Source organism: Martes martes, assembly GCF_963455335.1.
Source record: "Martes martes genome assembly, chromosome: 17".
NCBI classification, from domain to species: Eukaryota; Metazoa; Chordata; class Mammalia; order Carnivora; family Mustelidae; genus Martes; species Martes martes.
This window is the reverse complement of record NC_137905.1, coordinates 59,039,222-59,053,822: the sequence shown is the minus strand read 5'-3', so window position 1 is coordinate 59,053,822 and position 14,601 is coordinate 59,039,222. Positions and strand designations below refer to the sequence as shown.

Sequence of the window (14,601 nt, the reverse complement as noted above, 5' to 3'; positions counted from 1 at the left end):
ATAAAAGCCCTCACAATGAATAAGCATATTGGTCTAGCAGAGTCACATGCTCAATTTTATTCTGTCTTTTCTCAGACTTCTTAGAGCCTTCTCTAAAAGTTCTCTGAGGTCATAGCGTTTTTTTAGCCTTTAATGATGTGTAGGGAGATGAAATGTGGGTTTCCCCATAGCTATTTCTACCACTGTCTTTAAACAACTTGATAAAGGTTAGAAACTGCTTTCCAAAATGTGCATTTCACCACTGTTTTCTGAGATAACTTCAGTTGTTAAGTGACACTGCTACCAGTGCCTGAAGAAAGAAGAGTCACTTCCCGCCAAGAAGGTGAGATCATTGGGTTCAGACAACCCTTCATTTCAGGCTCAGATTCTCCCCTTGCACACTGGCTCCAACTGAAAATGGCAACATGTGTTTGGTACCAAAAACAGCATTGGTCAAGTTGCACTATGACTGGGATGATGTCAGACTCCTAAAAGGAACTGGGTATATCTGAGACTATGGAGAAAGAAATATACGGGTAAAAGTGTTCCTTCGTAGATGGGACGCAATCGCGATACAGGGAAGAGAGGCTTAGTGTGGAACCAGAGGCTGACCGCGTCACTGACCACATCATTCGGGGCGGCCGACCATCCCTTGTCCTTCTTCCCTGTCATGCACCTGTATGGGACGTAGAAAGGAAACCACAGGCGCCAAATGGAGTCACTTCTGCTAGGCCGTGTCACCAAACCAGGGCATAATGCCGAAGTTCACTGCACTTTCGACTTCCCCAGAAATTCAGTTTCCACTGCTCAGTCAGGAATACACCGGTCAGCACCAAAAAGGTAATCTACATGGATGGGCGCTCCATCCCCCAAAGATAGAGGATGGCTTCTCCTAATGAGTCTTTTGTCCCCACACTAAGGTGACCTCATCTGACATTAACCTTTTTTCTATTTATGATGTTCTTGTCCTACCTTTAAAAACCTTTCCTTTCTGTAGCGCTTCGGAGCTGCCCTCTGCGTGCTGGACGGGGTGCTGCCCAACCCACAAACCCAGGAATAGCGCCGAGAGCGCCTCAGAATGCACCGGGTTGAAGTTTTATGACTTAACAGGAAGGTTTCTAAGTTCCTAACGAACTATGAACTGACTCGAACGCGCTGACGGACGCAAGCATGAAAGAGCAACAACAACTTTCCAGGTAGACAGAGACTCATTTCTTTCAGAGGCGCCTCAAGGGATGATTTGTCATTTACCTCAGCCACGGGATTCGGGAGTATCGAACGTAACGGTTTTCTCGTTTGGAAGAAGACTGGCCTTCCTGGAGTCTTCTCCGCCTTAAAAAAGGACCAAATGCGGTCCGGTGCCTCTGGGGAGGGGCAGCACTTTCCGGCAGCCCTCAGGGTGAGACCTGACCGCAGCGCCCAACTCCAGGGTAGAAGACCCCCCTTTTCTGAGAACGCCCGAGTTCTGGGAGCCACACGACCCGGAAGACCCTAGGCGCTGACGAAGCAGCAAGGGGCCAATGAGAGAACGAGACGAGGCATTTCTGGGCGTGCGCATCCGCTAGGGCGGGACTTCCGGCCAATTGCGGCGTTCCGCCTCTTTTTCCGTTTGTTTACTTGGGAAGGTTCGGAAACGCACTTTGTGAAGGGTGACTAGTGGAGAAGACGTGAGTGGAGGCTCTTCCCTCCAAGGCAGACTGGGGACCCGAGGCTCTGTGACAACTCTCGAGTTGCCGCGTACCGAGGCCTAGACAAAGACTGATGGCCCGGGTGTCCGCTCCCCTCCCTCAGATCCCGGCTCCGCTTCGCCCACAGAGTCCGATGGCGGCGGCCGCGCCCAGGGACTCGGCTGAGGTAAACGCTCGTCCCCGGGCCCTCCCCGCCGGCCCCCACCCAGACCCCGAAGGCCCGAGCGCGGGGCCCCTGCTCGCGGCCCTGCGGCCCCGGCCCCGGTGTCCGGGACAGGGAGGCGCCGGTGGGCGGGGGCCCGTGCGGGAGCGGGCTCCGGGCTGAGGGGCCGCCGGGGCGGGGGCTGCAGGGGGCCCGCGCCACCAACGGGGGACGGCGCGGCCGCCTTGGTTCTGTCAGGAGCAGGTGCGGCGCGGCGGGTGAGGCCGGCGCCGTCGCCGCCTGCCGAGGCCGTGTCTGCTGGCGGGGAGGGGAGGTGGTCTGACCCGGGTGTCAGGGGGCTTTCTCGGGCCGCGGAGAAGCGCCGCCGCCGGGGGTGAGCGCGCAGGAGGAGGGACTCGCGGTGGTCGCAGGTAGTGGCCCGGACCGCCACCGTGTCCGCCCTGGATGTCGGAGAACCGGCTGCTGTTGGTGTGTTTTCGGGGAAGGGCTGAGGCGAATTGTGGGTGCCGCAGGGGAGAGGAGAACGGGGGCAGTGAGGGGAACCCCGGGGCTATTGGTCGGTGACGCTTGAAGAGAAACTGCAGAGATTTTACCCGCAGAGATGTTGTTTCTGTGGGAGCGACAGGGATCAGCGTTTGGGACCGAAGAAGCCGAGTCACAGCAGTAGCCAGTGTGGAGAAGAGAGAGGTCGTCCTTTTGGTTTTTTGGGGTTTTTTGTTTTTTTTTCTTGAGGAAAGGAGGGAAAGCTGTTACGAACTCCCAAGTCCGCGGGACTAAACTAGGAGGTCGAAGTATAGTGGCTTCTCATTGGCTGAGCTCTTGGGTGGGGCGATCATGCAGAGGCTGTCTTGGGCGGGGGGTGAAGTAGTATCCCCAGATAAGTTCAAGTCCATCTCTTTCTGTTGGGCCCGCAGTTGATACCACCCACTGTGGTAGTGTCTGAGAGCTCCCCCCAGTGCAACCTCCCGACCCAGGTTTAGGGAGGTTTCCCATCCTTAATTTTCACAGTTCTAGCGGCTGAAGGGAGGGAAAGTCCCATCAACCCGAGGGAAGTTAACAGTAAGTTGCTTACCTTTGGGGGTGTCCGAACTTGTTTCCACAGTGTTAGGCGACTTAGACGTTTCAGAAAATGGTAAGTGATGGCATCGAGTGGGCAGCTGGACAGGAAATTTTGGGAAACGGGGGGAAGAATTCATGATGGAGAGTTTGAAAAGTGACGGCTGCTGTGTGGACCAGGGTGGAGGCTTGGATCACATTTGGGAAGGGAATGCAGAGTGTCATGGCGATGCTCCTAGTAGGTCAGAGGGACCTAGTAAAGTGTGCTGAAGAGTGGTTTTCCTGCTCAACACGTGGGTGGGTGGCTGGGCGTTGTGAACGCAGGTGAAGGAGAGAGGCAGTGATCTGGCAGATACATGGACAAGCCTTCCGTGGGATGATGGGACAAGAGATAGCTGAGGACGTGGGGGGGTTTTGTTTGTTTGTTTGTTTGTTTAAGTAGGCTCCATTGCCAGTGTGGAGCCCAACACGAGTCTTGAACTCAGGACTATGAGATGGAGACGAGTGTTGAGATGAAGAGTTAGATGCTGAACCCATTTAGCCACCCACGCGGCCCCTCCTGTGAGCATTTGAGAGGCTGGAGCTGCTCTCTCTTCAGTGTTCTAGGGCTTCACCAGAATTTTGTGGTCAGCTTTTATGGCATCCGGAGTGTTTCAGAGTCTTCCTGCCAGAAAAGGTCTGGGGAAATGTCATTTATGGTTTTCAGTGCCCGGCAGGGAGATCCTTAGGTCTGGGGTTTTCAGAAAGGTCCAGTAGTGGATGGTTGGTTCCCAACTGTGGGGGGCCAGCATGGGTAGTAGGGGAGTAGAAGACGGTGTAGGAGGATCCTAGGTTGACAGAGATTGTGAGAGTCGTACTGCAGGGAGGATTAGAGGCAGGGGAGGAGGCTTCTCAGCAGCATTTGAGGCTTTCCCTCAGTTGGGATCCTTGGGAGTGCTGGGGTGATAGCGGAACCTGTTTGTGTTTGCCACACATCCTTTGGTTGTCAAGTGACAAGGACAAGTGTGAGTCAAGGGAGAATCCTTTGGAAGGTGTGGGCTTTCATCTGTGGGGTCTGAAGACATGAGAGAGGTACAGTCTACAGAATCACGTAGAGCTGGAGAGGAAGTGTGAGCTAAGGGCCTCAGGGCCCTGGTATTGCAGACTTCCTGGCAGAGCAGGGCCTGTAATTGGCTGTCTTGAGGGCTCGCCCTGGGAGACTCCATGGGAATATCGTGGCAGGGGGATGGGACTTGCAGGGACACATTGCTTCCATGTGTCCCCTGCGTGTCATTGCTGAGCACTGAACAGTGACTGGTGGGAAGGTGAGAGGAGCGCAGCATTAGAGGCACCAGGACCTGGTGTTTATCTGAGGAGGGGAGCCGGGCTGGCAGGGGAGGCTGGGGTGGGTGTGTGGGTTGTCTGGTGGGTTCTCAGAGAGAGAATGCTCAGGGTTCCGTGTTTTCCTTTCCTGGTAGTGTGGTGTGACCTTTGAGGACGTGGCCGTGTACTTCTCCTGGAAGGAGTGGAGGCTTCTCGATGAGGCTCAGAGACGGCTGTACCACCATGTGATGCTGGAGAACTTTGCACTTGTATCGTCACTGGGTAAGGCCCTCAGCGTCCCCTTGACCTGCCCTGGACTCTGTATCCTGCGGACTGCCCTCCTCCTCTCTCCAGGGCAGGGTTTGTCCTTCTCTGGTGTGGACTGTGTTCCCTGCGTGCTTCCCCAGCTTGCTGGGCAGTTGCTTTTGTTGCTGGCCCTGAGTTGTTGGTGTGCCCTTCTGTCCGCCCGCAGCCCCAGGACCCGCTGGGCTGAGCCCTGATCGGCTAAGATCGGAGGCCAGTGGTCCTGCATTGAGGCTGATGGAATGCACCTTGCTTGCCCTCTCCCTGGCTGGGACCCTGTATCTAGGTCCGTGACTCATCGATGGCCTAGGTTTTGACCCCTCCCTTAGGTGACATTTCCCCGTGCCTGCCTGGGCCTGAAATTGGAGGCACGGGCATGTTTACTGCTTATGTGAACCATGGGCTACTTCTCAAGACTGCCCTGTATGGTTCTTCTTGTGGTGTTTACATCGCTTTTTTACCTGCCACCCTCCATTCATCTTTGTGAGGTATGATTTACAAATAAAATTGTATTATTGAAATTATATTATATAATGATTTGATATACATTATGAATTTTTCAGATTTATTTATTTATTTATTTGAGAGAGAGAGAGAGAGAGAGAGTGGGGGGGGGAGAAGAGAGAGAGCCAGGAGAGGGGCAGAGAGAGAAACCCATGGTGACTATGCTGAGCGGGGATCCTGAGGCAGGCCTTGATCTCTAGACCCAGACACCGAGGTGCCCTTACATTATGAAATTGCTAACAAAATGAACCTGATCAGTACAGGATCGCTTGACACAATTACGTTTTCTATTGTTGGTGGTTCTAAAGCTTAATATCTACTCGAATAGCAAATTTGAAGTGTTCCATAGAATATTGGCAACTGTAGTCAGTGTGCTGTATGTTAGAACCTCAGAAGTTATCTTGTGAATGTTAGTCGTATCTTTACCAACGTCTCCCCATTTCCCTCAGTCTTTAGCTTGTGGCATTCTACTTTCTGTTTCTTTGAGTTTGACGTTTTTCTTTTCTTAATAAATATCCACACAAGTGGGTTTGTACCCTGTATCCACATACAGGGTTTGTGTTTTGCTGTGTGGCTTGTTTGACTTAGTGTGGTGCTTTTCAGATTCATCTGTTTGTGGCAAGTGGCAGGGGTGCCTGCAGTTTTATGGCTGACTATTCCTGCACGTGGGTGTACTAAATGTTTTGTGTTTTTTTTTAAGATTTTATTTAATTTGACAGACAGAGATCACAGGTAGGCAGAGAGGCAGGCAGAGAGAGAGGAAGGGAAGCAGGCTCGCCGCTGAGCAGAGAGCCCGACGTGGGACTCGATCCCAGGACCCTGGGATCACGACCTGAGCTGAAGGCAGAGGCCCTAACCCACTGAGCCACCCAGGCGCCCCTGTACTAAATGTTTTTTGTCACGTTATTTATTTCCCTATCTAGATGACTATTTATTTTTTTATTCCTTTTTTTTAAGATAGCCTCCATGCCCACTGTGGGGCTTGAACTCACCGCCCTGAGATCAGGAGTTGTGTACTCTATGGACTGAGTTGGGCGGTTGCCCCCGATTTGTCCGTATAAACACTGACACACGGTAATGTTTCCATACGTTGGCTTTGTGAATAGTACTGCAGTGGATGTTCCTGTTCGGGTAGGTTGTGGAGATACTGGTTCTGTGTCCTTGGAATACATACCTAGAAATGGCAGTGGTCGTAGTTGTATTTTCGGTTTTTGTTGGGTGTCCCTAATATTTTCCATACGGACTTCCCTGTATACATTCCCAGCAGCGGTATTCCAGTGTTCCTTTTTCTGCACATCCTGACCAGGGTGTTGTTACCTCTTGTCTTTTTGGTACTAGCCATTGTAACAGGTAGGAGGTGATATCTTGTGGTTTTGGTTTTCGTTTCCCTGATGATTGGTGATTGTGAGCACGTGTTAGTCACTTGTACATCCTTTTCACTCTCTGATGTGTTTCATTGGCTCTGGGGCACCTGAAAAGTTGCACTTTTCAATTTGGCGTAGTGGCATTTGTGAGTTCTTGCTTTCGTTGTGTATGCTTCAGATGTCCTACTCAAAAAAGCATTGTCGGGACTATGGTTACGGAGGCTTTTCCCTATGTTTTTTTCCTAGGAATTTTAGGGTTTGAGATCCTATGTGTAAGTCCTTAATCAATTTGAAGTTCATTTCCTTGAGTGCTGCAAGCAGGGGACCCAGGATCCTTGTGTTTCATTTGGACAGTCAGATATCACAGCAGTATGAAAGAGGTTATTCTTCCCCAGGGTTGATTCTTGGCCTCATTGTCAGAGATTAGTCATCGGTAGACGTGTGGCTTTACTTCTGGGCTCCTCGTTCTGTTCCACTGGTCCGTTTGGATGCCCGTGCCCTCGTGTTGTGAAAACAATGGCTTGGTAGTATAGTTTGAAACCACAAGTGTGCTGCCTTCAGCTGGATCTTCTTTCTGAAATTGCTTTGGCTTCAGACATGGGTTAACTCGCTGGCCAGTGTTCCGGTGTCCCCTGTGGAGCAGCAAGCTGGAGGCTGTGTCGATCAGGGGCCGCAGTCGCACCCACCCCGGGGCGGATGGAGCCATCCCAGGCCTCAATTCTCACACATCGCACGTGTCTGTGCTAATACAGTCTCCAGCCGTCTTTCTGTGTGACAGCTGTCGAACTGATTTTTTGTTGAGGTGAGGGATGATTTCTGCTTTCCCGCCATCCTGCTGCCATCAGTCACATAGGATGTTTTTCTTTGTTGTGTCCTGAGTAGCTCTAGGACAGTGCTGGCGGTCCCCTTGGCCCGTTTTCCTGCAGTATTGGTATGCTTCTGGTACCCTTTGGTTGCTCAGGAAGGCTTCCAGGGAAGAGTCCGTTGTGTGTCATAGCATGGACGTGCTCCAGGCATGACCAGGTGGGCTCATAGGGAGCCTGTTTCTGGTGGATGGCAGCGGAGGAAGGTGTGATACCGGGACTGTGTGCAGATCATACTGAGTTTCTTCAGCTTCTTCAACCTGACTGTGGTGTCTGTGCAGATGGCCACACCCCATTTCTGTCTTTCCTTCCTGACTGTTGACAGTTTGTGGACTGCTGAATTCTACCCTTTGGTACTTCCATGATTTCCAGTATAGGGGTAATTAATGCTTCTCGGGGCTCCACATGGCACCCGTATCTCTCACTGCTATTTCTGTGTAGTCCAGTATTCACCCCTGAAAGTTTTACCGTCACATATTCACATGCCCTCAACTGTCCTTGACCCCAAGTAAATTTCTTGGGGTGGGATACTCCTGTAGCCTCTACTCAGCCAAATCTCAGTAGCAGAAATGGACCTACGCAAACCTTTGGGCAAAGAAGAAGCTGTAGGCTCTGGCTGTCTTCTTGTGTCATACCCTAGCTTTCTGTCCTAGTGTGCTCTCCCTAGTACTCTGACTAGTTGTGCCCAGTAGTGCACAGCGACCTCTCTTTCCAATGGATTCTGTCTCCTTCATCTGGAAAAGCATGCTGTACATCCTGCTTAGGTGAGTCGGGTGCGTGTGTGTGCCGGGCTCACCCCGCGCTACGGCCAGCACGTGTTTCACCAGCGTTTCTCTGCCTTCAGGTTGCTGCTGTGGAGCAGAGGACGAGGAGGCCCCCTTTGCACCGAGCGCTTCTGTAGGCGTGGCCCAGCCCCGGACGCCCAGGGCCGCTCCGTCTTCCCGGAAGACCCACCCCTGTGAGATGTGTGGTCCCGTCTTGAGAGACATTTTCCGCTTGGCTGAGCTCCAGGGGAAAGAAAACCACCAGAAACGGTTGAGGTGTGGGGCCTGCGGGAAACGATTTTCTTTCAGTGGGAAGTTGGAGCAGCAGGAGCATCCCGCGGGAGCAAAACCATTCAGAAGCCGCGTGGACAGGTCCTCTGCTGTCAAGCGCTGGGGATCCCATGGTTCGGGAAAGCCCCTCCTTACCCGTGGAGAGGTGGAGAAGGACTTGCTGTCTGGCTCGGGGCATCTGGGGCAAGAGGCCACTCGTACTGGGGAGAAGCCACACACGATCCCCCAGTGCAGGGCAACGTTACAACGCGGAAACAGTCATGGCGCTTGGGGCGGATGCAAGGACGCCTTTGGTCCCAGACACACAGATACTCGGGAGCAGGGTATCCACCTTGGAGGACAGTCCTTTGTGTGCAGTGAATGTGGGAAAACATTCAGGTACAAATCCTTATTTGCCATGCACCAGAGATACCATACTGGAGCACGACATCATGAGTTTGGTCCATGTGGAAAATCCCTTGGGCAGCCTCCACCCCTTAATGAACATGGGAAGACTCAGGGTGGATCCAGGCAGTACACGTGCAGCAAATGTGGGAAATCCTTCGGTGGCAGATCTGTCCCCCTTCATATCCAGAGATGGCACAGTGGAGGAAAGAGTTATGTTTGTAGCGGGTGTGCAAAATCCCTTAGTGGGAGCTCATTGTTGATTAGTCATAGGGTTCAGTCTGGAGAACGGTTATATAAGTGTCGTTGCTGTGCGAAATCTTTTCCGTCTATGTCTGCCCTCTCATATCATCAGAGATCTCACACAGGGGAAAGACAGTATCAGTGCAGAGATTGTGGGAAATGTTTTACCAGTAGTTCTGTCCTCCATTACCACCAGAGACTTCACACTGGAGAAAGGCCTTATGCGTGCGGTGAATGTGGCCAGTCCTTTCTCCAAAGAAATAGCCTCAGTGTACACATAAAGGTTCATTCAGGCGAAATGCCTTTCAAATGTAATGAATGTGGGAAATCTTTGAAGTGTAAGTCAGCATTCATTAAACACCAGAGAATTCACACAGGAGAAAGGCCTTATGAGTGCAGTGAATGTGGCAAGTCCTTTCTACGAAGAAATACTCTGAATGTACACATAAAGGTTCATTCAGGGGAAAGACCTTATAATTGTAATGAATGTGGGAAATCATTTAAGTTTAAGTCAACATTCATTAAACACCAGAGAATTCACACAGGAGAGAGGCCTTATGCTTGCAGTGAATGTGGGAAATCTTTTATCTCTAGGACTGACCTACGGTATCATCAGAGAATTCACACAGGAGAGAGACCTTATCAGTGCACAGAATGTGGCAAGTCCTTTGTCCGAAGAAATATCCTCAAAGTACACAGAAAGGTTCATTCAGGTGAAAGGCCTTATAAGTGTAATGAATGTGGGAAATCTTTGAAGTGTAAGTCATCATTGATTAAACACCAGAGAATTCACACAGGAGAGAGGCCTTATGAGTGCAGTGAATGCGGGAAATCTTTCATCACTAGTTCTGTGCTTCAGTCTCACCAGAGAGTTCACACTGGAGAAAGGCCTTATGAATGCAGTGACTGTGGGAAAACTTTTACCACTAGTTCTGTCCTCCGTGATCACCAGAGACTTCATACTGGAGAAAGGCCTTATGAGTGCAGTCAATGTGGGAAAACTTTTACCACAAGTTCTGCCCTCCATTATCACCACAGAGTCCACACTGGAGAAAGACCTTACAAGTGCACTGAATGTGGCAAGACCTTTGTCCGAAGAAATAGCCTGAGCGTGCACCTAAAAGTTCACTCAGGTGAAAAGCCTTATAAGTGTAATGAATGTGGGAAATCATTGAAGTGTAAGTCAACATTCATTCAACACCAGAGAATACACACAGGAGAAAGGCCTTATGAGTGCAGTGAATGTGGGAAATCTTTTTCAGCTACTTCTGTCCTTCGTTCTCACCAGAGAGTACACACGGGAGAAAGGCCTTATGAGTGCAGTGAATGTGGAAAATCTTTTACCTCTAGTTCTGCCCTCCGTTCTCACCGAAGAGTGCACACTGGAGAAAGGCCTTACGAGTGCCATGAGTGTGGCAAGTTCTTTCTCCACAGAAATAGCCTCAATGTACACATCAAGGTTCACTCAGGTGAAAGACCCTATAAATGTAATGAATGTGGGAAATCTTTGAACTATAAGTCAACGTTCATTCAACACCAGAGAATTCACACAGGAGAAAAACCTTATCTGTGCAGTGAATGTGGGAAATCTTTTAGTCATAGCTGTGCCCTCCGGTATCATCGTCAGAGTCACCTTGGAATAAGTCCCTATGATTGTAGTCAATGTGGGAAATCTTTTACCTCTAGTTCTGTCCTCCGTGATCACCAGAGACTTCACACTGGAGAAAGGCCTTATGAGTGCAGTCAGTGTGGGAAATCTTTCACTGCTCGTTCTGTCCTCCGTTCTCATCAGAGAGTTCACTCTAGGGAAAGGCCTTATGAGTGCAGTGAATGTGGCAAGTCCTTTGTCAGAAGAAATAGCCTCAATGTACACATAAAAGTTCACTCAGGTGAAAAGCCTTATAAGTGTAATGAATGTGGGAAATCTTGGAAGTGTAAGTCGACATTCGTAAAACACCAGAGAATTCATATAGGAGAAAAGTCTTTTGCTTACAGCGAATGTGGGAAATCTTTTATTAGTTGTGGTGCTCTTAGTCATCATCACAGAGTTAACAGTAGCAACAGGCCTTAGGGGTGCTGGTGTTGTGAGGAATCTTTCTGCTAAATCTTTAGTCTCCTTCAACCTGAGGAAATACACAGGAAATAGAGTCCTTATGGGCAGTATTATGAGCTGAATGTTTATGTTCACAAAAACTGGTATGTTCAACCCCTATCCTCTAATGCAGTAGGTTTAGCATGTGATGTCTTGGGAGATAATTCAAAGATAACGTTTCATGAAAATCTGAATTAGCCCTGGAGCAAGGCCTCACGAGTAGGTGAATGACACAATTCCTTTAGCTGGTTATCCGTCTTCATTCCACACTTGAGAGTTCACACTACAGAAAGAGTTAAAAATAGCATAAAAGGTAACATTTCCTTCTTTAGAATATTTACTCTGGAGAAGAACCTTTTTGAGGAAGCCACCTTCCTGAATTGAACTTTGTTCGCCTGACTCTCTACAGTGGAGTGACTTTGCGTAAGTTCAGCCTTTTGGGAAAAAATTCAGAAGGTGTATATTGCGTTCTGGTGTGTCTGAAGTTAATGCTAGAAGTCACTGCCAGATTCCATGGCAGAAGTCATCTCTGCCACCTGGATGGTCCCAATAATGTAGATCAGTCACCACCCAACATGCTTAACAGTGCTGCCATCCTTTGTCATTTGCTGATGGAAATTACAGGTGATTAGGTCTCTTCATTTCTTTCTAATTTTGGTCATGCATGTAACCCAGTGTTGACCATCAGTACCTGATCTATGTTTTGGGCAGTTAGTTGCACAGGAAGACTAAATCTCGCAGGGACTTGTTGGTCTTAAAATGCTTCTGATAAATCTTTGCAGCTTCCAAGCTGCAATTTCAGTTGCATTTCCAATCAATTTCCAATCTGCATTTCCAGAGGAAATGTTTATGCATTAATATGACTTTTTTTATTTAATTACCTGTAATCTTACGTGTTGTGTTCACTCTAAGGAGTGGTTTGAAATCAGAATTGGGCTCCCCACATGTACGAGTGAGCACATTTCATTGCATTCCATGTTAATTGTGTCCCAGAGTGGATATTACCTACCTGCATACAACATTACTATCCTCCAGCCTGGGCCTTAATTTGCATTAACTCTAAAACCTATCTGATGGGCTGAATGTGCACTCACAATTCGCATTTTGAAGTTATAATCCCCCCCAACCTCACAACATGACGATAGTTAGACATAGCATCTTCAAAGACATCATGAAGTTGAAGTGGGTTATTAGGGTGGACTCATGTGGTATGGCTGGTGTCGTAAGAAGAGGAGATGAGGGTACAAGCACACCTGGGTGACTGAAGACAGGATCCCCATCTGCGCCAAGGAGAGAGGCCTCAGAAGAAACTAACCTGGCTGACACCTTATGTTCAATTTCGAGACTCCAGATTGGGGTGAAATAAATTTCTGTTGTCTGGTCACCCAGTGTGTGGTGGTGTGTTACATCAGTTCTAGCTAGTGCAGCCTCCTCGGATCCACATCTGGGTTTTGTGGTCTGGGTGCCAGGAAGCTTTGTGTGCCCAGAGGTCACCGTGAAGAGGGAGCACTTGAGACCTTCTCCAGTGCTTGTGGAAGCAAGAATATTGTGTGTGTCCACAGCTGATAGCCCAGGCTGCCGGGCACTGTTGAGTGGAATCTCTACCCAGATCTTTCACGGGAGCCTTGTGACCGGCTGTGCAGTTTCCACTTGGAACCCCACAGGGGCAGGGGGACTGTAATTGGTAATCTAGATGATTGGGTAACTAGGGAGTAGAGGAGACATCAGCCACCTAAATGGTGTGTATCTCTTAAAAAAGCGTGTCCTCAGATGTTGCAGTGACTGGCTGGGAAGGATCAGTGTGCACAGAAATTCTCCACTTTCAGATACACATTGTGAACATAATCCAAAGGTCTCTGAATTCTTTTGTCCTCTGTGGTGCTTACATGTCAAGGCCACTGTGGTTCACGCCAGAAAATGACAAAAACGGGAGATTCCAGAGTCCAGGGATGTAACTTTGTGACCCCGCTTAGGCAGCATTCTTCTTAGTGTCTTGTATAGCTATGGCAGACTCTTGTTCTGAACCTTCTTCCCTGGTTGTCTCTCAGGTACACCCCAGCCTCCAGGGTTATAAAAGCAAGTCTTACTGGTGGAGGTAGTGTGGAGTCCTACTTCTGCTAAGGTTGCCCCAGTCTTGCTTCTGTCCCCAAGGCCTTCGATAAACCATTCCTTGGGTTGCATGGGTGGCTTAGTGGGTTAAGCATCTGCCTTTGGTTTAGGTCATGATCCCAGGGTCCTGGAATCAAGCTCTGCATTGGGCTTCTTGCTCAGCGGGGACCCTGCTTCTCCTGTCTGCAGCACCCCCTGCTTTGCTTGCGCGCGCGCGCCCTCTCTCTCTCTCTCTCTTTTTCTGACAATGGATAAATAAAATCTTAAAAATGAATAAAGAAACCATTCCTCCTCAAGCTGGATTTCCATCCTTTAAAGATTTTGCTTGTTAGCATGAGCTGGGGGAGGGGCAGAGGGAGCAGCAGGCTTGCCAGTAGGGAGCCTGATGCAGGCCTTTATCCCAGGACCCTGAGCTCACAATCGGAGCTGAAAGCAGAGGCTTAACTGACTGAACCACCCAGACACCCTCTCACCTTCTTACTCTGGTCATTCGGCTCTGAGTTCATTTTACATATGTGTCCCTTTCAGTCAACAGTACTGTTTTCTTTTCTGGATATATACACTATCGATCTCTTCATCTGTTCGGAGCACTTGGGTTACTTCCAGTGTTTCACTTTCGCAAACGAATCCCTCTATATATTTTCATTATGGTTCCTTACGCGGATAGAGGTTTCATTTCTCTTCTGTTAAAACTCAATGTGCATTGGCTAAGTCACAGGTAGGTGAGTGTTAACATTTCCCTGAAAGGGCCAAGGGCCAAAATGGAATCTAAACTGTTCACCATCGCATTCCCACCCCGCATATGTGAGAGATGCAGTTTCTTCAGTCCCTGACAGTACGTACTCGGATCAGTCTTTCATGTCAGCCTTTTTAACACGTGTGCAGTGCTGTGTTGTAACTGCAGTTCCTAGGGATTTCTGCCTTTCAGCATTTTTTCATGTGTTTATTTACCACCTGTATGTCTTCTGTCATACAATTTCTGTTCATATCATTTGCCCATTTTCTTTGAAGTGAGTTATGACTAGTTCCCTTTTCTTTTTTTTTTTAAAGATTTTGTTTATTTCCTTGACAGAGATCACAAGTAGGCAGAGAGGTAGGCAGAGAGAGAGAGAGAGAGAGGAGGAAGCAGGCTCCCTGCTGAGCAGAGAGCCCAATGGGGGACTCGATCCCAGGACCCTGAGATCATGACCAGAGTCAAAGGCAGAGGCTTAACCCCCTGAGCCACCCAGGTGTCCCATGACTAGTTCCTTTTTCAATTTCAAATAAGACATGCATGCCACGAAGGTATATGATGGAATCTTCCTCATTCACACATGGTGTGACATTTTTCTCTGTGAAGTCAGAGTAATACTGGAAGGGTATTCAGTATTTTTCCTCAGATTTTTTTTTTCATATGGAATCTTAGTTTTTTTTTTTTTATTAACAGAACGTATTATTTGCTTCAGGAGTACAGGTCTGTGAATCATCAGGCTTACACAATTCACAGCACTCACCAT

At 49.1% G+C, this 14,601-nt stretch overlaps 1 protein-coding gene across 1 annotated transcript; it reads left to right on the top strand.

Moving 5' to 3' along the window:
- The first annotated feature begins 1,576 nt into the window (after positions 1–1,576).
- On the top strand, positions 1,577–12,373 carry LOC308358870 (uncharacterized protein). The gene is made up of 3 exons (XM_080829357.1): positions 1,577–1,833; positions 4,344–4,470; positions 8,067–12,373. Exons 1-3 carry the CDS (start codon positions 1,741–1,743, stop codon positions 10,973–10,975), a joined length of 3,129 nt encoding a protein of 1,042 aa, XP_080685483.1. The 5' UTR covers positions 1,577–1,740; the 3' UTR covers positions 10,976–12,373.
- The last annotated feature ends 2,228 nt before the right edge of the window (positions 12,374–14,601 follow it).